We start from the raw sequence: 26,181 nt of genomic DNA on the forward strand, positions 1-26,181 counted from the left end.
TTAATAGTTTGGGTAATTACGCACGCAGCGACACCAAATATGTTTATTTATTTTTATTTATAAAATGGGAAAAGTAGGATGATTTAAATTTTTACTAGGGGAGTGGATTTATTATGAATGAAAAAAACTTTTTTTTTTTTCCACACAGTAATTAGAAGTCCCCAGGGGACTTCTACATACAAATCATTGATCTCCCATTGAGATCGATGCTGCATATATAATAGAGCACCGATCCCTTAGATTGGTGCTCTATTGGTCTGCTCTGCTGCAGACCAGATCAACAGAATATCGAGCCGGGATCAGCATCATTAAACGGTAAGTTAACCGGATCGCCCCTACACGATCGCATCGTGTGGGGGGGGGCGATCTGCTCACTAGATACCTGGGATGGGCGAGAAATAGCAAACAAGATGCAGCTGTCAGCCAAGACGACTGCATCTAAATGGCTCATAAGCGTACAGTTACATCCTTGGTCGTGAAAAGGTTAATAATTGATCATTAATAACGACCATTGTTTTGCAACAACGGCCATTATTTACCCTTATTTTTACATTGTGGAAAAATAGCCATAGAATATATTTGAACAACACTTGGATGACTCCAGGTTAAAAAACACAAGTGTGGTTTATTATATTATTGATATTCTATACATTTATACACATTAATAAGATCATGTAAAGAAATAGAAGACAAAAAGTATTGTTACCCATGTAAAGATTATCCTCAGCTGGATCATCCAACACCTGGTAGGCAATATAAAACAAGTGAATAATGTGAACATTATTTGAATATCAGGACTTAAAAAAAAAAGTCATATGATAAAAAGAATCTTGTAGTCTAATTAACATAAACTACATAAAATATCCAATTTTCAAGACTGATACCTTAGCAAGTAATGGCAGTGTGTAGTATGCCGAGTTTTTGCACTACACTCAAGAATGCTTTACTTATCTAAAGGAAGAACTATGTACATATCCTAAACCCACCCATGGTAAAGCTCCTATTACACAGGGTGATCAGCGGGAGAAAGCGAGCACCAACCTGTCAGGTCAATGTTTACTTGTTCCTTGTTCCCCGCTATTACACACATTGATAGCGAGTGGGAAAGGGGGGGCGGTAGCCGAGAGCTGCGGGAGGGCTCCCCGGGTGATCTAAAGATCATAGGACATAGCAGCGGTCTGTGCATCCATTTTGATCTGGTTTTTCCATTGACTTCCAAAAAAAATACGGATAAAAAAATGGATCAAAGTGCATTTAATCTTTTTGCGTACACAAAAACATGGGTCGACCATGTTTTTGTGTACTCAAAAAAAAGAGTATGCGTTTTGATCCGTGTGTTGTTTTTTTTTTTTTTTTTTTTTTATAATGGAAGTCAATGGAAAAACCAGATCAAAACGAAATGCATCCGTTTTTTCCCCATTATACAAATCCGTTAGACAGCAAAAATGCAGTGTGAACACAGTCTAACCAAAAAGTTGCACCATTAAAACAAATCAAATCAAATTCTGCATACAGGTAATTAAAATGAATTTATTTTTTTATACCTACCTCAACCAATCTGACAATATTAACATGGTCTAACTTTTTCAAAATTGCTATCTCTTGATAAACCCTGTCCAATGGAGCCATCGGTTTAGCTTGATCTCCAGAAGCAGTTTTTGATCCCCTGGGTGGTGGTCGACCTATTAAAATATGAAAGGATACAAAAAATAATAAACTGTTATATAAAACATTTTATAGAAACAAAAATACTACTTTTGGCACAATAATAGCACTAAAACAAAGCCAATAACCCATTATTGATCAACTACAATGTAAGGTACATCATGTTAGTGACTTAAGGACCATCTGACAAAAAAAATTGTGGCAGTGCTTATTTCAGTAGTTAAAAGTAGAAGTGTAGGGTTCTAAGCTTGCAGGCCACCAAGGATTTATGGTTTCCCTTTGCTGTACTGCAAATTCATTACCCACTCTTATACACAACAAAGTAGGTGTCCCCAAGGTAATTGTGCATTAATAAAGCTACATTTCTCCTTGGTTTTCTTGAACACCAGGTGACATCACCCAATATGTTATGTTCTGTGCTTGAAGTACCAATGACGTGTGAATTGTACAGATGTGTGGAAAGGTCAGAGTGATATCATATTCCTAAGTCAAGAGTAAAATTGATTAATGATCCAATCTAGACATATAAAATAAAGAGAAAGGAAGATGTCTGGCCTAAAAAGACTATTAATTATTAATCTGCTAGAATAAGATACAAGTTATAATATTAAAGGTATTATGGAATATTGGTCAGCGGTGCCCACAGAGAATAAAATAACGACTGTAATTGATTCCGATCGTCCAAATAATGAATGTTTACACAGAGTATTTCCCTGAGTCTTTTGGTCAGTCTTTTTTCAACCCAAACCAGGAGTGGGTTGAAAACACAGACAGGCTATGTTCACACTATGTTATTTTTCTGTAATGAACAGACGCTGATTGCAATGGAATCAGCATCTGTTGTTTGCTGCATTGAAGTCAATGCAATGCCGCCCGTTGTGTGCACACAGCGATATGTTAACTGAACGATAATTGGCCTTACTTGGCCAATAGCACACGTTAAAAGGCAATGATCAGCCGAGAATGTCGGCTGATCGTTGTTTTTCAATATGTTCAGACTGCTTTGCGTCGCTCCATGTAACAGAAGCAGAGGACCAACTTTAATGGCCCACTCTAACAATCTATGGATCGTTTGGGAGGCCCCTCCCAATGCTGACTGTGGGTGTAATAGCACAGTGCAGTAAGCAGGGAACGAGGGGGAGTGAGCACTGACCTGACAGGTTAACGTTTGCTTTCCTGGAACATTGAGTCATATAAGATGGCCTTTAGGCATGTCAGCTCTCAGGGCCATTGTAGAGTCAGGAGGCCTTGCCTCCTCTGCATTGCATCATGCAGCAGTTAAAAATGTCAATGATTTTTAGACATAGAATAGGTTAAAGCAGTGACCCACCAACATGGAAATAAACTGTGATACTTATGTTTTGTTAAGCAATAAAGCTCAATGTATAAACTAAGACTCATTTACTTGATAATATCTTCTCTAAACACTGGAAAATTTAAATACATACGTGGGAAACCATATTGCTTTAGTAGCCTCTTCTTCGAAAGTACTTTCATAGCCTATGAAAAATGAAATATATGTTACAAAATATAACATGCAAGCATAATGAATTAAACCCTTCACCATTTATTATTTCACTGCATATTCTTAGTATTATTAGTAGGGCAAGAACAACTAAAAATAACGTCTATTCTTTGCAAAATAACGCCCGCGAATAATTGTCATGAGCATTAATTTGACTTCCGGGCAAATAACGACAGTTATTCAGTACACTGCATAGCATTGATCAGTAATATCGGCGTTCTTCTCATCAAGGCTGCCTTTGAGAAGATCGCCAATCAGACTGCACCAAGCTCGCTTCATAGATCCGTAGCAAATAATGGCATATGGGTATGGCATAGCTCGTCTAGGGGTTAAACATGGATTTGTCCAATCCATTTCAATCTGCTGTAAAATAAACAAAAAAAAGTGCCATCATATAATGAACCTATTTTAACCTCTTGACCCCTTCACCCAGATTCTTTCCATCTCAGTGTAATAATATATTTGCGATGAAAGCAAAAAACAAACAAACAAAAAAAAAAAAAACATCCGGTCAGATATAAATCAGTCTCATACACAATCTGTTGTATTTAGTAGGCGAATTACAAAGTCTTACAAATACTAAATCTAAATTCATCATGAGATTCAATCAATATAGGTCAGAATTCCAATTAAAAGATGGTGGGGGGAGGGATCCAATAGTGTGATATACAGCCCCACTGAGACGTGACAAGATAAAGTATGCGAGCTGGAAAACCAGCAACAGCAAATTACTTTCCTTTTAATGCAATTCGAAACATCGCCTCCCAAAATTGCTTTGCAGCCACATTTGTCATATGTCAGCACTAAACTCCTCTAAATGACAAAATACTTTATGCAAAAATATAATGGAATAAAGATTTTTTTTTGTGTGTGTTTGTACACATTCAAAAAGCAGTAAATTTACAATGACAAGTCTAATTTACACAACTTTTCATGTCTCTACCCTCCTTTTGCAGGGAGAGACTAAGGGTATGCGCACCCTGAGAAATCCATGCAGAATCTGCAGCAAATGTCAAATTCCGCCCGTAAAATATGAACTTAGCATTTCCATGCTGAAAATTTCACCATGGATCTGCTTTCATTCTGAAGAATTGACATTGTCAATGAGGCTTGAATTCCACTTGCATTCCGCTCAAATTCCACTCCTAATCTGCCTGAGATGAATAAGCAAGGAATTTCAAGCAGAAAACTTTCCCTTAAGGTATGTACACACTGAGGAATCCGGGCAGATCACCCGTCATGAATTCCACAGCCTGCCCACGCTCACTGCCACGCGCATCTCCGCCCGTGGCATAGATTCCAGTGTATGACTGGGCAGATTCCGCCGTCCATCTAAAGAATGAACATGTTAATTTTCAGGCGGACGGCGTAATCCGCCTTTGCATAAAATGGAGGCTGGCACAGGCGGAGATGCGCGTGGCAGTGAGCAGGGGCAAGCAGCGGAATTCGTGACGGGTGATCCGCCCGGATACACATACCCTTACAGAGTCATTTAGGGACAGAGAGGAGAGGAGAGGATAGGGGGGCTGATTGTGGGTGATGTCAGCACCTCCCCCTCCATATAAGCGGTACGTTAACGGAGGTGGCCAGTTGACTGTGTATGGAGGAGAGAGCAGGACAGCAACAGGCAGAGCAGGGAGAGACTAACAGAGTGACATGGGGACAGAGAGAAGAGGAATGGCAGAAATTGGATGATTGGCTGAATGACATTTTTTGACACATTTACAACATGCTTTAGCAAATTCACCCTTCTGTAATAGTCCCAGTATTGTAGCTACTATAGTTTTGGCTGTTTTAATCAAATTCGTTAAAGAGTCACTGTCGTATTTTTTTTTTTGCAGAAATCAATAGTCCAGGCGATTTTAAGAAACTTTGTAATTGGGTTTATTAGCCAAATCTGCCATTATCTGCATGTAAAAAGCCTTTTCCCAGGTCCCCCCCTCCTTCCTCTTTTTCATCCACTCCAAAAAATCTGAAAATTGTGACTTGTTGCAGGAGACGTCCCCTGTCTGTTCTAGGGAGAGGGGAGGGGGGAGGAGGAAGGAGGGAGTTAGCCGGCAGCAGAAAGCAGATAACAGAGGATTACAGGCAGGGAGCTGGGTGACAGCTGTAATCCGAGCTCAGACAGGTCACTGGTGATGGTCAGAACAGATAACGGGTGAGGGATTTGTAGATTAACTCTTTGTTGTCCTGTTTTGGTCTTTTCTTTAGCTCTCTCCATAGGAGAACAATGAAGACAGGGGGGAGAGCTTCAAACTGCTTTTTAATGATAAAAATGCATTTTTCGGATAATAAACCCAATTACAAAGATTCTTAAAATCGCATGGACTATTGATTTCTGCAAAAAAAAATTTCACAACAGTGACACTTTAAGGTTTAATTCGTGAATTTGCGAGTTTGACCGAAAATTTGCAAAACTCACAAAACTAATTTCCGGCTGCTTTGCTTATGTCTAGTCACAAGTCAACGTTTTTATTATACCCCCAACACCAAGACACCAAATAGGCCAGCAACCCCTTCCTCCAGTTTTATGGAGCTTAGCTTTTACTAAAAACTATAGTGTGGCCATGTTACGAGGGTGTGCACGAGGGTGTGCAACTGTCCTTGTTCTAAAACAAATAAAATTATGTATATTTTCTACATATACTGTATATATACAATTTTTTTCTACTGAGGTTATTTGAAATCATGTTTTGTTACGCAAACAATCATGTCAACAAGGTGATCTCATTTATGAAAAAAACATGCAAACTGCCATTTACTACTCTGAGGAACACAAATGCATAATAAGGCCCCATTTACACATCCGTGTCAGTTTTTACTGTCAGGAAATCCTGATCAGGAGGCCTCAAATGTCATCAGGAAAGTATCAGGATTTCCTGACAGTAATCTGTTTTTTTACTTTCAGGAAACCATCAGGAAAAACCTTCAGGATTTCCTGATGAGAAGAAAAAATAGCACATGATGGGAGATGTATTTCTGCAAACTGGATGGTCACAGCTTGCAGAACTACAACTCCCGTCATGCCCGGCTGTGAGGCCATGATGAGAGTTGTACTTCTGCAGTCTGTGGCCACCCAGGTTGCAGGTCATGATGGGAGTTGTAATTCTGCAACCTGGATGGCCACAGGCTGCAGAAGTACAACTCCCATCATGACCTGTACTTCTACAGCCTGTGGCCATCCAGGTTGCAGAAGTACAACTCCCATCATGCCCGGCTGACAGGCCTTGATGGGAGTTGTCCTTCTGTAGCCTGTGGCCATCCAGGTTGCAGAAGTACATCTCCCATCATGACCTGTAGGAAGGGCATGGTGGGAGTTGTACTTCTGCAACCTGGATGGCCAAAGGCTGCAGAAGTACAACTCCCATCATGACCTGTAGGACATGGTGGGAGTTGTAGTTCGGGGGGGAGCGGTGGATCTCACCTGTCCGGGCCTGTTTTTGAGATCGCCGGCGCTGCTCCGGTCCGGGGGCTGGCAGGAGTTTGATGCGGTGAGGTCCGGGGGGAGCGATGTCGGCAGCCCTGTCCGGGGAGGGGGGGGGGGGGGACGATTGGGGCAGGTCCGGTGCCGCTCCGAGTGCAGTGCTGAGATCCGGTGGGGAGGCGGCAGTCGGTGGTGTGCTGGCTGGGGGTGGCCCGGTGGTGAGTTCCAGGGTGGGGGGGAGGCGTCTGTGTTTGAGAGCGGGCAGCGTGCAGGGCTCAGTGGAGTGCAGAGGTCCAGGGTGGGGTGTGGGCTTGGGGATTCGGGTGGCGGGCTGCCCTGAGGTCCGGGCTGGTCCGGTGTGGCTCTCAACCAATCCGGAATCACGGGCACTTTCCTGATGTACATCAGGAAAGTGCCCGTGATTCCGGCGCTCCCATAGGCCTCCTAGGGGGGCGTCCGGGCCGGAATTCCGGACAAAAATAGGACATGTCCTATTTTTTCCGGATCGGACACCCTTCCGGAAAAATCCAGAAGGGTGTCCGTGACTAATACAACTCTATGGGTCCGGAAATTCGGAAATCCGGGTGGTTTTTCCGGACGTGTAAAGGGGGCGTAAGAGTAAGTAAACTACTCAAAGTGCCTATAGTACAGAAGATGTAGAGTTAGAAGATTCATTGCTTCCTGTATCACACAATAAAATAGCCATCCCTTCAAAAGTGAATATGATAGGGTAATCATAATCAAAACTGTCATAACAAACTGCTGGATTCAGCAATATAAGGATTATATGCCATCAGCTAAGATGGCAGGCTAGTACGCTATGTAAGTAATCTGCCGTGGCATCAGCAGCAATACATGCACATATATTTGCATGTAGTATGCAATTTGTGTCACTGGCTTATACACTGTTCAGGGATAACATTAAACCCATTGACAGGTTAAGTGAATAATAAGACAATGACACCTGTCAAGGGAAGGGATATATAAGGCAGCAATTGGACAGTCAGTTTTTGAGATATATCAGAATAAAAAAAAATGGACATAAGGAACTGATTGATAGTGATGTGCATTATGAAAGCTAGATGACTGGGTACAATGGTTAGTACCTACCAAAAGTTTCCTCAGAAAGGGCAACTGTTAAAGCAATCGTACCACTAGGTACATTGCTTTCTGGTTTTTCACATGAACAGACCAGCACTGGCGTGAGGATGCCAGTGCCACAGTCCTTTTTTGAACCATCACTTGTCTGAACACTGCACAGGTGCTGGATGGTTGTGCACAGTAACCAATAAGACAATGAGAAATCCTCCCAGGGTCATTCCTAATGATGAAGAGGGTGGGGAGGAGGGACGGAGGGGTGTTGCAATCCTAGGGCACAGAAGACACTCTAGGCCATGGCAATTTGACAAAGAGCTGCAAGTTTAAAAGATGTTTTTATGTTTTTTAGGACAATAACTGCATCACCTGCTGAACGGACCCCAGGACAGATCTTGGATTAAAAGCAGCTGTCCGAAGGTAAAAGTAGTTGGGGGGGGGGGTCAGATTGTGGGTACAGAGTCGCTTTACGGGTAAGTACTTTACTTTAATAAGTTGATTTTATGAGATAATGTCTTGTCTCAAGGCAAAGTTTTGTTAGTTTTAATTTCCAGCTCTCCAAAAGGTTTCAATCACAGTTTTTATAGAACAGTAGAATAACCACAAAATGAAGCTGAATAATTGATGCCCGGCTGAATAATACAATGTCACTGTAGTATTGTTCATTTCAATCTTCATCTGCAATTCTCATTCCCAGGAATAAAATATAGACATAATAAACCTGAAGAACTAAAAAAAAAAAAAGCTCTTGAAAAAGTGCACAAATAATAATGTTTAAGAATACACAAGAAAGTGTATAAAATATTTATTTGTTTTTGCTAAAAAGAAAAAGAGCTGTCCAATATCCAAGGTTCAAAGGGGTTGTCCAGCGAAATTCTTTTTCTTTCAAATCAACTGGTGTCAGAAAGTTATATAGATTTGTAATTTACTTCTATTAAAAAATCTCAAGTCTTCCCATACTTATTAGCTGCTGTATGTCCTGCAGGAAATGTTTTCTTTTCAGTCTAACTCAGTGCTCTCTGCTGCCATCTCGGGCCGAGAAGGGAACTCTATCTCGGTTCTAGGAATCCCCATAGAAAACCTCTCCTGCTCTGGACAGTTCCTGTTTAGGCCAGAGATGTCAGCAGAGAGCACCGTGTCAGACTGAAAATAAAACATTTCCTGCACAACATATAGCAGCTAATAAGTATGGGAAGATTTGAGATTGTTGGAAGTAAATTATTCACTCACAGGGCACTGTAAACTCCTATTGAGTAAGACCAATTTACTGGGATCAGTGAATTGAGCGTGCGCCTTACATAATCAGTGGTTGCACTCCTACTTAAACAAATTTGGTTTCATTACTGACCTGAGCATGTGCCATGAACTCCACTGTGTTATAGAAGTTTGGTTTCATTAGTGAACTGAGTGTGCGCCTTACTTAATCAGTGCTCGCACTCCACTCCTACGGTGTTCTAAAATTCATTTTCATTACTGAAATATGTCTGCACCTTACATAATCATTGCTAACACTCCACTTACATTTGAGTCAGTCTTTTATTTTATATGTTATTCTGATATATATTGCTACTTGCAATAGCTGCCCCAAAATTATTATCAGTTTCTGATTACTTAGGCCTAAAAGCTATTACTGAAGACTGTTCAGAATTATTTATACAAATCGCAAAGATAATATAAAGTAATGGGAGACTTATGTATTTTAGATGAAACTATCTTTTAATCTGCAAAGCTGCTCAACTCCCTTTTAAAGGTCTCAAGTATTAATATGGTAGGTGGTTAAATCACCAATGTGATGCCTCTAGTTTACAGTAATCTGTGACTATATTTAAGCTTCCTTATCTGCTCTTTGCTACAGTTTGTCTAAAGCTTCAAAGTCCTTTTTGTAATCTGGTTCCAGAACTGCAGTGCATACACCATCTTTTCACCAATTCTGTTGCAGACTCCATAAAAAGGTTTTTGATGAGGATAGGTGTCCTGGTCCTTGATTATATTAGACATTCCCCTGACCTTAAGTTTTTTTTCTGCCACTGAAACACATGTGCATGTGACATACTATTTTCTCAGTAATAAAGGAATACTCTAGCATCAGGTAAACACAAACATGCTGCAGAAGCATATAACATTGCTTACCTGTCTGTCCTGATTCTGAAATTACCAAAAGTTCCTTTGTTTTTGGGATCTTAAGGCTATGTTCACACTACGTAAAAATTCATTAAACAATGGATGCAGTTGCAGGTTTGCAACTACGGCCGTTATTTAAGGAATTTGCAGATCGCGTTGAAGTCTATGGAATCTCAATTGGAATTTATACACACTATATACACTCTTGTCGGGATTTCTTATGGTGGCACAGAAAACTGACATGTCAGTTTTGTGCGGCCGCTATTCATTGAATAGTGGTGGCACAAGACTGACAGAGCAGACAGTGTAAAGTGCAGCTCCGGCCGCACTTCACATTGTCAGCTATAGTTAATTGGAATGCGGGCACACCTGAATGTGCACACATTCTAATTAAAAAGAAATGAAGTTCATCCGGCCAGTACTGCAGTATCGGCCTGGATAAACTTCACAGACAACAGCCTTTCTGTGACTTGGCCAGGTCCCAGAACGGCTGCTGTCAAACTGTATGTGAACCCAGCCTAAGTCTGCATTTTGTAGTTGTACTTTCTGCTTAAGCAGTTGCTAAGTACTACAATTCCCAGGATGCAGGATGCACTATTAACCCTTAGCATCATAGTCCTCCAACGCTGTGTACTACCTTCCCACACCACCCCTGCCAGTTCCCCGCCCAAAGCTGTTGCAGAACTCCTAATTTCACAGGAAACTATTGCACAGTGAGGTTGCAGCATCTGCTGCATTTATTCCATCTGCTCTGCATCATTTAGCACAGGGTAACATGGCGTAAATACATATATGTATCTATGTATGTTACAGAGAGATAGTAATTTGGGCTATAGGGGTTGGTCAGAGGTGGTGACATCACTCAGGGGGTGGAGCTAGAGCTCAGAGACAAGATCCAGCCAAGTCTCCTGTGAGATCAGAGGATGATGTATTGTCTACAGAAAGAGGGAGGAGCCAGGGAGCGGCAGGCAACACATATTTTGTAGTTCTTCTATTTTCTACAAGAGCACGGTGAAGCCAGTACTATTAGTAATATGTCCTAGGTTTTATTTAAATACTATTTACTGATATTGAAATACCCCTTTAAAATTGAGACGCTTTACATGGAATTTAGTTTAATGTAATAAAACATTATAAATTAATCTACTGCTTGTTTTTTGACCCAAGTATTTTCCAGATGCACATGAAAAACACCTTTAAAAAAAAAAAAGTACCACCAATCCAATTGTGGAAGGGGAATGGAACCTCAAGTGGCTTTTTCTCAAGTAGTACAGTCTTGTAATGAACAGGTTGTGGCAGTTAATTTAGAACATTTCATTACAGCTTACACCTGACATGGGGAACTACAATTTCCATCATGCCTGGACAGCCAAAGGAAAATACTGGCTGCCCAGGCATTATGGGAGTTGTGGTTTTGCAACAGCTGGAGGGCCAATGGTTCCCTATCGCTTGCTATATTTTACTTATAGTTTACATATGTTTTATAACTCCATTCAGTTACAAGATATACACTCAAGTTGTCCAAACATTCTTGTACTAATAGAATGATACGTTATTTTTTTCCTGCCTCTTTAGCCAAGCTGGAGCATCAATTACACTTTATATTATTAGATAATTACTAAACTAAACAAAGAAGGCCCAAAATAGTACAGTTTTATATGATACCATAATATTTTATCCACAACACAAGTTTTGCTTTTGCGGTTTCCATGCTAAAAGAATAATACCCTTAGCTGTTTATCATAGTTCTCCAACGCTTTGTACGCCCTGCCCCCACCTCCCTGCCAGTTCCCCACCCAAAGCTGTTGCAGAACACCTAATTTCACAGAAAAACTATTGCACAGTGAGGTTGCAGCACCTGCTGCATTTATTCCATCTGCTCTGCATCATTCAGCAGAAGACAACACATGTAAACACTACTCACTCTCCCGAATAAAGGTATATACATATGTATCTATGTATATTACAGGGAGATATAATTTTGACTATAGGTGCTGGTCAGAGATGGTGACATTTTAAATTAACCCACTGCTTGATTTTTGAACCGAGTATTTTCCTGATGCACACGAAAAAACAACTTTCAAAAAGCTGTAGCACCAAACTAATTGTGGAAGGGTAATGGAAACTTGTGTGGCCTTTTCCCAAGAAGTATAGTCTTGTAATGAATGAGTTGTGGCTGTTAAATTGCAACATTTTATTACAGCTTACACCAGGGATGGGGGACATTTGGCCCTACAGCTGTTGCAAAACTACAATTCCCATCATGCCTGGACAGCCAAATGCTAAAACAATATTGCAATCCAAAAGGATAGACTGGCTCTATTGAAAATTAAAGGGGTATTCCACTCAAACATAGCTTTTGATATGTTGCCGCCTATGGTGAGACTAACAATTCTTTCCATACTTGTTATTATCTATTCGGTCTCCTTCCCCCAGTTCTCAGCTGCTGCTTTCTGCTGTGTGTGAGCTTTCCTCTCTGTGCTCTCTCCCTCCTCCCCTCCCTTCTGAGACAGCTGATGTAAACAAGTCTCTAACTGGCTTTATCTGCAACACTTTAGCTTCGTTGTAATGCTGGGAGGCTTATTCTGAGGTCAAGTTGCTAATGAACTCACTCTGATTAATCCTCCCAGCTTTACAAAGAAGCTACAATGTTGCAGATAAAGCCTGCCAGGGACTTGTATACATCAGTATGGAAGGAATTGTTAGTCTCACCATGGGCAGCAACCTATCAAAAGTCATGTTTGAGTGGAATACTCCTTTAAGAAGTGGTTTCTTCTCGAAGGCATGTAACAGGATAGAGTAATCAGAATCATGGCAGTGCTGGATCTAAGATTTAATAAACTAGTAAAGATGTGGTTAAAGTATAACAAACAAATAATATTTATATAAAATCTGAGAAAACATACCTATGTATGAAAATGGAGGCATGCACATTTACAGACCTCTAGGAAACTAAATTAAAAATCCAGACAACTCAATGGCTTGAATTCTGTCTCATATAATTAAAAGTTCAACCAACAATTTAAGCAACAACAATTTAAGCAACCAGCAACTGCTTCTATAGCAAAATTCTTAATAGGCAATCAAAACTCTATTATGTACTGATGAGGTTCAACAGACCTGAACAGATCTGTATTCTGTACATTTTATACACACTAACAGCCACAATCTACAAGTGCACAAACATACTTTACCTTCAGCACACAGTCATTGGGTTTGCTCGTATGCATTCAAAAGCTAAGGCCATATCTCAGCTCCAGGTCAGCCCTGGTAGCTGTTTATTGGCAGCACGAGTATTTAGAAAACACAGCACCGGCACTACACCTCTGGCACGATTCACACAACAAGGTGGACCATTATCGTGCGTGACAACCTCAAGCATCCGGGGTGATCCCCAAGAATACAGACAAGTTCATGAACACATCCAATAGGAAGAAAAAATGAGGGGGCACTCACCATTGTGATGCGTAGACTTTATTTTGTGCAAGTTAAAAGTTACAGCAGATACGTCTGTAGCGGGCTAGGACGCCATCCACTAATTCACACAAGCTATAGCGTATCTGCTGTAACTTTTAACTTGCACGAAATAAAGAAATAAAGTGCCCCCTCATCTTTTCTTCCTATTGGATTTGTTCATTGGCAGCACTATACACATTTATAAAATGAATGCCTACTTCTTAGTTTCTCTATGTTCTTTGCATTAAATAAATATGACGAGGGTGTACCTTGCATAACACTGCTCATTACCATTTCCAGGAATACATTGTGTAATAATACTGGGCACAACAAGACAAAAATCAATAAGGTTAGAATAACAAAATAAATATTTTTCTCAGAAAAACAAAACAAAACAAACACATTACCATGACTGTGCTCCTGAATCAGATTCACAGCTGGTATCTTGGCAAATATTCTGAGCTTATGTTCCAACAGTAATATAGGAAGAAGACCCATAATAATGATCATTTTATTCCAAAATATTTTATTACAAGTATCTCTCCGAAAATTCGCACCCTTATGGCTATAACTACAACAGGTCAGAAACTGTACTTGTCCATAGTAATGCAGAAAACAGAGTCTGTGTGTCTTTTCAGATAAAATCGGAAATAAGGATTGTCTAGTTTATGACAGCAAAATGTAGATATAGGCTATGTTCCCACAACGCTTTATTCTTGTTTGTTTATAATTCTTTTAAATTACGTCCGTCATTTCGCTGTTTGGCCGCCAGTCAGTGCAATGACGACTGTTGGTGCATTATTCTAGTTTAGGTGGACTGATTGGTCTTTGGGTGTGTCTTTCATTGAAAAGTCCATTGAGTCTGATAGTAAAAACAGTGAAAGGACAGTAAAAAAAGAAAAACTGTGTGTCAACAACTAAAGATAATGTCCATCATTTGCAAAGACATCTTAAAATAATTGTCCTGACTATTATTTGATGTCCGCCTCAAAAGACGTCCATCGTTTTATACACTGTGTTCAATTTATTTCACTGAAGTCAAATAAAATGCTGGAATTACTAACTTTTAAAATTTTTTTTTTTTTTTTTTTACTTACTGTGAATGTAGCCATAGGTTATGTTACCACTAGGTAAAAATAGGGGTAAAAAGCATCCATTGTTTTAAAACAACAGCCATTGCTAATGATCACAATTAGAGATGAGCGAACCTCGAGCATGCTCGAGTCCATCCAAACCCGATCGTTCAGCATTTGAGTGACGGTGGCTGCTGAAGTTGGATAAAGCCCTAAGGCTATCTGGAAATCATGGATATAGTCATTGGCTGTATCCATGTTTTCCAGACAACCTTAGAGCTTTATCCATCTTCAGCAGCCCCAGCTAATCAAATGCCGAACGATCGGGTTCAGATGGACTCGAGCATGCTCAAGGTTAGCTCATCTCTAATCATAATCATGAATAAACCATACTTACCTTCCTCAGTTCTCAAGTCCTTGTTACAGGCACTCGGGAAGGGGAGCAAGGTAGGCAAGTATGGATTACCTTTCTCCACATCTCCATTAGCCCCATTTTCAGAAATTATTGCAGTTCCAAAACATTTCCTCTTTAGTCTCTATTGAAGTTCAACCGTCTACAACTGGCCTCTCACTTCAGCTGGGGTTCATAAAAGAAAATATTGGGCCTAGAGTACATGAATGTACAGGAAAGTGATGTTTTTATATTGTTTTCCTGGAACCAAGTAAAACCTGATTCTACCAAATAAATCAACACTGCAGGGTAAAACCTTAACCTTTGAGGACCAGGCCCAAAATTACCCAGTGGACCGCGCAAATTTTGATCTTAGTGTTTTCGTTTTTCCCTCCTCCCCTTCTAAGAGCTCTAGCACTCAGTTTTCTATCTACAAGCCATGTAAGTGCTTGTTTGTTACAGGAATAGTTGTACTGTGTAATGGCGTCATTCATTTTACCCTAACATGTATGATGGAATTCCAAATATATTATTTATGAAGATATAAATTGGTAAAATCGTAAATAAGAATGCAATATGGTAACGTTTGGGGGGTTCCTGTGTCTACGTAATGCACTATATGGTAACAGCGACATGATACTATTATTCTATAGGTCAGCCCGAACACAACCATATGCAGGTTACACAGATTCTCTAATGTTATATATGTATTTTTTTATGAAATCCTTTTTTTTGGCAATTAAATAATAAAATGGGCCTATTGTGACGCTTATAACGGTTTTATTTTTTCACCTACGGGGCTGTATGGGGTGCCATTTTTTCCGCCATGATCTCTAGTTTTTATTAATACCATATTTGTGAAGATCAGACGTTTTGATCACTTTTTATTGATTTTTTTTAAATATATAATGTAACATAAAATCGGTAATCTGCGCACTTTTTTCCCTCTTTTCGTGTACGCCGTTTACCGATCACAATGACGCTTGTTATATTTTAATAGATCGGACAATTACGCACGCTACGGTATATTATATGTTTATCCATTGATTTTATGTTTTTATATAATGGGAAAGGGGGGTGATTTAGACTTATTGGGGGAGGGGTTTTGGGGTAGTGTAATGGTGTTTTGAACTTTTTTTTTTTTACACATTTGAAGTCCCTTTGGGGGACTTTTACATACAGTACTTTAATTTATACACTGATCATTGCTATGCCATAGGCATAGCATTGATCAGTGTTATCGGCGATCTGCTCATTGAGCCTGCCTGTGCGGCGTTTAAGGGGTTAATGACACGCGGCAGCGCGATCGCTTCAGCGTGTTATTACCGGTGAGACCCCGGCTGCTGTTTGCAGCCGGCCCCCACCTGCTATGAAGCAGGAGAAACACTAAGGACGTAAGGTTACGTCATGGGTCGTCTGGGGACAGACTTCCATGACGTAACCCTACGTCCAGGGTCGCCTAGGGGTTAAAGGGGGTACTTAAAACACTTATCCCCTATTACAGGATATTGAATAAGCATCAGGTTACCGGGGGGGGGGGGGGGGGGGTTCTACAGCTGGAACCCTTTTAAATCTGCACAACCGTTGTTCTGCATAGAGCAGTGACCCATTCTGAAGATCTATGGATAGGAGATAAGTTATTTTAACCTGAAAAAAACCCTGTAATTCTGATGTTTTATACAAACCATGAACTGTTGCGATTGTATATTGTATTTAATTACTAAATATAATAAAAGTATAAAATGAACAGAGAATATTTACATATTGCAATATCGTTCTTTATCAGGTAATACTTACATAATATTTGTCATCACTTTGATTGTACGCCAGTTTCACAACACCGTACGAGCCCTAGAAATAGAAACATACTTAATAATACTGCATATCACATTTCGCACACTACTGGTCTGCACTACACATGTATAAGATAAGACACTGCCAGATTTACAGAGAGACTGATAGCTGCTACTACACAAATCAACAGTGGCTGATCCTGCTAGCTAACAAAGATTTACTACACATGTATATCAATCTCCGTATACAAATATAAGCAGTAAAATTATGGTCCTAATAAGATCAATGCTTTCAACCTTGGCAAACAGTATACCATCTGTTTAAACAAATTATGTCGTAAAGATTTTGCTCTGGTAGAGCTGCACCATTCTCCAGTTTCTTTTTTTATTGTACAAAGTAGTATAAGGCTGGGTTCACACTGTGTCTTTGCATTCCGTTTTATGCCCCCCCCCCCCCCCCCCCCAAAAAAAAAAAAAAAAAAAAAAGATGAAAATCAGATGCACTTGTGAATTCCATTATAAAAATAAATAAATCAAAAAACGCATCCTTTTTTTAGCATACACAAAAATGCATTTTTTCCATGGGCTCTGCTGAAAGACCAATCACAAAATGCTGTTAAGAACAACTCAAGAAGTCAGCTGCTATAATAATGTAGAAAAAAAATTAATAAAAAAATTACAACCAGAAAATAGAAGCAGATCAGAAAAAAACGGTGTTCTAATAATAATAATACTTATAGGGATGCTTACATTTTCCTGCTAACATCTGCTCCCAACATCCCCCCCCCCCCCCAAATAAAAAGCCAAGGGGTTAAAAATACTGTCTGTGAATCTACCACAAGTCATACCTATAAGGGGTTAATCAGATACAGTAGCGTAATTTGGTGGGGGCAGAGGGGGCGGTCGCTCCCGGGCCCACACAGACAGGGGGGCCCACTGATGATTTCACCAGTTAATGCTGTCCGCAAAAGCTATTGCTTATGCAGACAGACTTAACAAATGTCTATTGGCTGTAGGTGGCCCCTGGCCAGCAACCAGAGCTCCTGGGGGGCCCACACGGCTACCGAATGTTGTGCCTGATTCGAAGAGAACATAGGGTTAAATGAGGCACAGTGATTAAAAAGGCTCTCCACCCTACCAATCACTGTTGTGGCCACAAGAGGCTGTTCCCTCCCTTAGAGCTGTGGGACCTCAGTGATGTCAGTTGTGTGCTTACAGAGCAGGGAGAGAGTTGACATCAGAAGACTACAGTACTGCAACTGCACAGCAGGTAAGTATGGCTTTTTTTCCTTAATTATAGAGGAGGAGACCTATGTGGGTGGGTGGGGCTAACTCCTGGAAAGGATGTTACCTATGGGGGTTGTGGTATGGGATGTGCTGGCTAATTGAAAAGAGGGTACCTAATTTTGAGGTACATTTGGTGGTGGTGGTGGGGTGTCTAACCACCAGGAGGATTACCAGGGAGATTACCGCTGGGGAAGGGGGTGGCTGCATGAGGAATAGATACTAGGGGGATTACCTACATGAGATGGTGCTGGAGGGGATGCCTACATGGAGAATAATACCTTCTATATGAAGGCACAGAGGGCCCTAACTACTACTATATGGTAACTGAGGGAAATAATAACTATATTGGGCCACAGAAGGTCTAACTACCATATGGATGCACAGAGAAGCTGAATTTCACATGAAGGTACAGAGGGGCCTGACTACTATATGGGGGTGCACAGGGAGGGTCTGTCTGCTACATGGAGGTAAAGGGGGGATAATCTAATATGTTAGGGTATAAATGGTGGCCTTTTTACTATATGAGAGCATAGAGGGAACTACAGTATATGAGGGCTAAAACTGCGTCTAAATACTACATGAGGGCATAAAGTGGGTAACAGTGTAGAGCAATACACATAGGGATGGTGCCTTGTTGAGATGCCTAGAATGTTTGTCTGGCAGAGACGAGGCATCGCCAGGAGAAGTCTGCATGATGGCCGAGCCAGACAGAGGAAAAAGGAAAAGCAAACCACCTAACAAACACATCATTACATTTCATGCGGAGAATACGCCCCCAGTGCTTTGTCTATTCAAGCCTAATGGGAATTGTAATTTTTAAAAATCTGGAAGGCGGTGAGTTTGACCCCCCTGGTATTAGTCATTATGGTGCGATGGTGGTGTTAAGGTATTACTCGTAAAATTGTCTTATGTTAACAATATATATATATATATATATATATATATATATATATATATATATATATATGTAATATTATTTTTTTACACATCCTAAAATTTGCTGCAGTCTTTAACTGTTGTGTGTGCCCCATGCCAGGCCCATCAACAATGGTTAATAATCTATAGTAAATAGATATCATACAGTAATTATACCATTTAGTTATGTTGCAGTAGTCTGGCTTTTTTGTATATAGGTTATTTAGTATAGTTGCCTTAGACTTCATGGGACTATTTATTATTACCTTGCATTTGTACTATACATTTACACTATTGGTACTGCGGGTTCACCCTTCAGGTGTTGCCTCTTTGGTCACTGACCATCAGCTATGGTGTAGTCCTCATGCTGCCCAATAGAAATTAGACAGATAGATATGAGATAAAGAGATAGAAGAATGGATGGATGGATGGAAGGATGGCTAATTAGGAAACAAACACAGCGCCATAGCTGCCCCTATGTTGTGTGTGGTACTACAACTTGGTTCCATTCTCTTTTAGTGGAACTGATCTGCACTACCACATCCAAGCTTTGGAGGTGAGTGGCGCTGTTTCTGGAGAAAGACAACTATGTTTTTGTAATGCTGGATAACCCCTTTAATTTGTACATGGTTATATATGTGACATGTAGAAAGTCTTTCCCACTGTTCTCAGTCCCTGTTCACTATAAATAATGTAGTAGAAAATACCCTTTATTATTCGGAAAGCATCGTCATCTACTGAGGTTCCCTATGGGTAACATAATCTGTTGGGGGCCCACTGAGACTCGCTCGCCCCCCCTAGGCTGAACCCCTAGCTACGCCCCTGATCAGATATCAAGATATTTCAGAGGTAGGGAATCTTTGCTCTCCATCTGTTGCAAAACTACAACTCCCTATCATGCCTGGACAGCCAAAGCATGATGGGAGTTGTTGTTTTGCAACAGCTGGAGAGCCAAGGTTCCCTACCCCTTAGATATATGGACCATGTGTTGCTGAAATTAAGAATTATCTTTGTCCTGGGAGACAAATAAATGGAAAAGGATCCGTACCTGGGCAAAGTTTTCCAGGACTAGATGCAGCTTTTTCAGGCACCCGGGGCAGAGCCACATGAAATTCAACTAGGGCAGGCTGGCTGAGCAGATTGCCGAGTTAACCGAGTGCTTTGCTTCATTTGTACTGTAAAGTCACTCATCCCTAATCACAACCAAACAATGCAGTTGTCCAAGTGTAAAATAAGTGTAGATACACTGCCTTTCGGCCCTCATACAAGGCCTTTACATAACTATATTTTAGCATTTCTATTACTGAAAACCAAGAAGAAGCAAAAAAAAGCAATTATTCCTATGGCGCAGGGCCAAGGTGGCTGAAATTCCCCAGTCAAGGAAGTTCTTGCTGTGAACTTTTTAAATCAGTAACTGTTCATAGAGCTTGCCAAAGTAGCGGCATCATGAGAATTGATTGCTAGCTGGTTATCCTAAATTACCTCCGCGCTTGATGCATATTATAGATGTAAATGAAACCATAGGCAGCAGCAGACAAGAACATTTAGGTTCACAACTGCTAAGCAATTTTCACTTTCTTTTTTATCTCTATGAAGAAAAAAAATAAAACAGATCTCAGAGATGGCAAAAGGATGACACTTACTTTAGCATCTCTTCTCCCTCCTGACATGCCTGTATTAGTAATTACTTGCATTCCCACAAAATATTTCTATTGAAATGATTTTATAGCTCAGATTTCTGCCATTCTTCTGTAATTTTTATTAGAAATGTATGACTAAATAGACAACTGGGTGTTACCAGTTGGGGGACATCCATATTTGGTAACACCCACTTGGCTATTTACTCATACAATCCTAGTTGGATTACATTCAGTCATTCATAAATTTTTCTGGACTGTATATTATGTCCCATTCTGCAAAAAATACATCTGGAATACATCCGTATTTTTTGCGGATCCGTAAGTCGCCTGTTAAAATGTCTGCCAGGAAGAGCTACATCTGTGACATCAGAATTACAGAGCCGTATTTTGCGGATGTTACGGATGATACTTCCATAACTTCTGCAAATTACAGATGCTCCCATAGACTTCTATGGGACAAGGCGTGCTACAATTACAGTCCGTGCTAGGGCTTGTCAGTAATTTTTGTTACACGGATTACGGGCTATTCACAGATCCGTAAAATTACGGACCCATAGCCCTATAGGAATGACTAGGTCCTTACTCTTTGATCTGCAATTATGGATTAAAGTACAGAACATGTAAATGTACCCAGTAAAAAAGAATGGCACTATGGTACCTATGGCTATGCTGTCAGTACCAGGCAGCACGGGGAGGGGGGATTATTCCACTACATATACTTTCTACATAGACTTCGACTTCTATACTTCTACATATACTGCGCCCCTTGCTGGACCCTTCAGGTATATCAACCAGTCACTTTTTTAATTTTTTTTTAGAGAAATTGGCGCCTGCCTGATTTAGGACATTTCCCATAAAGTGTACATTAGGAATTTGTCTAACTTTGCTTATGTAATAACATATTAAAAAATAGATTTTGCCCGGAGTTCTCATTTAACACTAATTAGGGAATCTGGGGGAAGGGGTCAGAGCCCTATATATGAATAGAGCTCTTAGCTCAAAATATGTTTTTTTTTTTTTATCAATTTGGATAGCATTTATGAAATATAATGTAATTGATAGGTACATTATAGTCCGGCCTGGCATATTTTTAAATAATTTCATAACTTGATATTTTCATCCTTTCTCCAGCATAGATGTTTTTACCATCACCTGATAAAGGAAGGCACTCTGATAGAAAAGCTTATACCTCCAGCGAGTCGGTCTCTGCTTCATATTTCTGGTTCTCGACTATCATCAAACACGCCATCTACTTCAAAATCCAGCAGATAGAATTACAGCATGTTCTTTTTTTTTATTCATGAATTCATTTTGATACAAGATGCAAACAAGCATTATCTGTAGCGCCTTGGGATGGAGCAGACATAAATGCAGATTTGTTCAGCTTACGTCTTGTGAAACTTTTTCCCTCTTAAAACAGAACATACAATTAAATGTTTATTATTCCAAGGCTGTCGGCTTGTGCTGGTACCAGTGTCGTGTGTATAATTAATCGGAGAAAACACTATAGGAGAGGATACCTGTGTTTTACAGATCTAGAAAGTACTAGAGAGCTGTTTTTTTTTTTTTAATTATATTCAGAAATTGTTACCATTTGTTTTTCTAGATAGAGCACTAGAACTTACTAATAACCACCATAAACTGAAATAATGAGAATTACAAAGGATTTCGGTATACTAAAATTCCTATATGTCCGTTGTTTCCATAAAGAATGAATAAAGCTGTGGGTTAGGTGCCGACCCGTGACTCCATTAAAAACAAAGAAAAAAAAAAAGGAGTTGGGGCACAGTTCTAGATAAACTTTATCATAGGCCCTGGGCTGTGCAGACTGTAACTATGGCAGCCCTAAGGTGGTGCTCATAGTGCGGGATAGATAATGTCATATTTACCATGTGCCTGTAAAGTTTTTTTATGAAAAATGACTATCAGGCAGCACTACACAAAAAAACCCACCTACCTCACACACACGCAAACTGCTTCCATGACCCTGCTATCTTGTGTCCCTACACTCACCCCAGACTGGTCACCCTGTACCCCCTGCCCCCACACTAGACTGGTCACCCTGTATCCCTGTGCTCCTACTGCAAACTGGTCACCCTGTATCCCCCTGTCCCCACCCCAGACTGGTCACCCCTCTCTTCACTGATTGTTCTCCCTGTCCCTTTTACAAATACTGTATCTTTAGTATTTCTCCTCCATAGTGCAGACTGTACAGGACCTGTGGTGACATCATAGTCACATGATAAGGTCCTATAGTATGTTCTCCAAATCTTCTGAATTGTCTCCTTGCAAAAGTGTAAAAAAGCAGCTATTTTTTGCAAATCATGGGAGAGCTGTAGCCAAGAGAAAATACACCACTGAAAGTGTAAGTCTGTTTGGGTGGCCAAGGGCCCCGGGCTACCACTTGAAACAGACCAATTATAATCCGCTACTGATTGGCAGGGCCCAGAAGTCTGACCCCCTGTGGTCTCTTTCTTGTCCTCTACCCCTAGGTTTTGACTAGAGATGAGCAAATTTGCCGAAGTTCGGGTTCGTATGAACCTAAACTATTGGCTTCTGATTCCCGTTGTCTGTAGCCTCCGTGAACAGGGTGGATACAGCCTTACGGACCGCCTGGAAAACTGGGATACAGCCTATGGCTATGTCTGTATCCCAGTTTTCCAGGCGGTCCGTAAGGCTGTTTCCACCCTGTTCACAAAGGCTGCAAACAGTGGGAATCAGAAGCCGATAGTTTAGGTTCATACGAACCCGAACCTCGGCAGGTTCGCTCATCTCTAGTTTTGACCCAGCAGAACTCCAGCATTTTGGAAAGGGTTAAATCATGATGGGAAACCTTTGGCCCTCCAGCTGTTGCAGAACTATAATTCCCATCATGCCTGGATAACCGAAGCTGTAGCTTTGGCTGTCCAGGCATGATGGGAATTGTAGTTTTGAAACATCTTGAGTGCCGAAGGTTTCCCATCCTGCTTTAACCCTTTCCAAAATGCTGGAGTTCTGCTGTTATAAGGTACCAGGCCACAGTGTGATAGACCAGTGGACCAGGTGACAACGATGTGTGGTTTTGGGTAAAAAACAATACTACATAGTCAGAAGAAACAGAAACCCCCTCCCATCCCTATCCATGCTTGATTGACAGTCAGCCGAAAGCTGAGCCTTGCACACCATTTGTTTGCCCAGCACAGGAACGAGATTTAGAAACAATGATATACACAGGTACTGTAGTTAACTGCTGATGGATGCTGGAATCAATTAAACACTATGACATTATTTCCTATGGGAAAACGCTGATGGGTTTACAACCAGCCTTCCAGAACGGATTGTGTTACATTATGAATGTAAATAGAAACAATGTTGTATACTTACTTTACCAATTTCACTCTGTAGTTTATACTGGTTCAACTGTACACAATCCTAGAAAAGGAAAAAGATAGATCAGTAATGTCACAATGTCAAATGGTTGCTGAAAACATAAATAAGGATACACCCCCCTCCTCTTTTGGAGGCCATGGGGGAGGGAATCACGCTCCTTCAGAAGTATATTATTATTATTATGTTATTTATAAAGTGCCCTTGATTCCAGAACACTGTACAACGGATATGGGGCGGCAAACAGAACATTACAAGATCAAAACACGTCACATGAATAAGGTAAAATGGCAGAGTGGTACATGGGGATGGAGGACCCTGCCCGCGAGGGCTTACAATCTACTAGACATGGCTATATTTACTAAAACTGTCTAATTACTATTATTAAAGTGTTAACAAAGCTTAGACAGTTTAAGAATGCTCCTGATTTATGACAGTAGACAGGATATTAAATCTGTCTACTCTAAGATTAGACAGAATCTTGCACTAGAATTTTGGCACATGGTATCACATCTTAAGCCACATCCCAAAGTCACAGTAGCTTTTACCAAAGTGATGCCCGCTTTTGTCAGTAGAGAAAGAAAACGTGTCTAAAACACACTAAAAGTTTTTTTACACATTTAGGCTATGTTCACACTACGTAAAAAACTGCAAACAACGGTCGTTGTTTGCGAAAATATGGCCGTTGTTATGAAATACGGCCGTGTTTTTTACGTAGTGTGAACCTGACCTTAGGCTATGTTCCCACTCAGTAATTTTGTCAGTATTTTGCAACCAAAACCGGGAGTGGATTGAAAACACAAAGGCTATGTTCACACACTGTTGAAATTTATCGGATGGCCGTCATTTAATGGGAAATAATTGCCGCTATTTTTAAACCATGTTAAACAATGTCTGTTATTTGCCATTTCAACAGTGTGTGAATATAGCCGGTGTTTTCAATCCACTCCCGATTTTGGTTGCAAAATATTGAGCAGCAATATTGTGTTGGAACATAGCCTTATACTAGTAAATCTAGGCCAATGTATTTATTTGAATGGGCACTGTGTACTGATGTATCTACCCTGTGGTGGTACAACTAGGAAGAAGATCTAGTAGCTGACAGAAAAAAAGAAATATTTTATTAGAATTTAAAGCAAACTACTAGACATGAGCGAATTGACAGTAATAATGAAGCAAAATGCTTTGTTTGCTTGGCAGTCGGCTTATCAGCCTGCTGCCTTTGACCTCAGTGCTGCTCTGTGCAGCTCCTTCCCGGGTGCCTGGAAAAGCTGGATCCAGTCAGTCCTGGAAAAATTTCCCAGGTTCCCAGAACTGGATAAGCCGACTGCCGAGCTAACGAACTGCTAAACGCTGATAAGCTGACTGCCGAGCTAACGAACCGCTAACTGCTGACAAGCAGACTGCCGAGCTAACGAACTGCTAAATGCTGATAAGCCGACTGCAGAGCTAACGAACCGCTAACTGCTGATAAGCCGACTTCTGAGCTAAGTGCTAAATGCTGATAAGCCGACTGCCGAGCTAACGAAGTGCTAACTGCTGATAAGCCGACTGCCGAGCTAACGAAGTGCTAACTGCTGATAAGCCGACTGCCGAGCTAACGAAGTGCTAACTGCTGATAAGCCGACTGACGAGCTAACGAACTGCTAACTGCCGAGCTAACAAACCACTAACTGCTGATAAACCGACTGCCGAGCTAACGAACCAGTAACTACCGATACGCTGACTGCCGAGCTAACGAAGTGCTTCACTTCGCTATTACTGTAAATTCACTCATCTCTACAAAGTACCCTTACCCAAGTGCACTCTATACAACCTATCCCTAAGTTATTGTCGAAAAGGCCTCTAAACAGGCATCTCCAGCTTGACCCTAGACTCGTGTCACACTTACAAACTATATTTTGAAACATTGGTGACTGGGTGAAACAGGTCCTGTTGGGGTTATTCCCCCCCCCCCCCCTTTCTCTTCTCTTTAGTTTATCAGACCAACATCGTTCTGTCTGTGATGATAAATAGAGGCTGCTGGAAAGTGATCTGTAGAGCATTAGGCTATGTTCACACAACGTCAAAATTTAAAAAAAGGCACCCGATTTTGATATTTAAAAAAGTCTGTTCTTGCCGCGATTTAACTGACTGCAATGGCAATGCATTGAAGTCAATGGGAAGACAGACGTCAAATGCACACAATGTATTAAATAACTGACGTCTTTGCCGCGGATGTCAAAATAATGAACATGATCATTCTTTTTGTTTTCCTTTTGTCACCGCTGTTTCTCTGTTTTTACTATTAAATTCAATGGACATTTCACTTAAGCCATACCCAGAGTACAATTTGTAACACCAAACTAGAATAATGTACAAACACCAGTCAAACACCATGCATTGCATTTTACACTGAGCTGAAAAAAACGTTGTGTGAACATAGCCTTA

The 26,181-nt window shown here is 40.6% G+C and overlaps 1 protein-coding gene across 4 annotated transcripts in view; it reads right to left on the bottom strand.

The window, feature by feature from the left end:
* The window catches only part of CAMKK1 (calcium/calmodulin dependent protein kinase kinase 1), a 158,298-nt gene that overhangs the window by 65,170 nt on the left and 66,947 nt on the right, over positions 1-26,181 (bottom strand). For all 4 annotated transcript variants that reach the window (XM_069971140.1, XM_069971137.1, XM_069971138.1 and 1 more), the window contains exons 3-7: positions 23,749-23,796; positions 16,548-16,601; positions 3,114-3,165; positions 1,549-1,682; positions 707-743 (exon numbers count right to left, since the gene is read on the bottom strand). In XM_069971140.1, coding sequence (XP_069827241.1) covers positions 707-743; positions 1,549-1,682; positions 3,114-3,165; positions 16,548-16,601; positions 23,749-23,796 — 325 coding nt within the window. The remainder of the gene's footprint in view (positions 1-706; positions 744-1,548; positions 1,683-3,113; positions 3,166-16,547; positions 16,602-23,748; positions 23,797-26,181) is intronic.

The sequence above is a fragment of the Dendropsophus ebraccatus genome, chromosome 5 (genome assembly GCF_027789765.1).
Source record: "Dendropsophus ebraccatus isolate aDenEbr1 chromosome 5, aDenEbr1.pat, whole genome shotgun sequence".
NCBI lineage: Eukaryota > Metazoa > Chordata > Amphibia > Anura > Hylidae > Dendropsophus > Dendropsophus ebraccatus.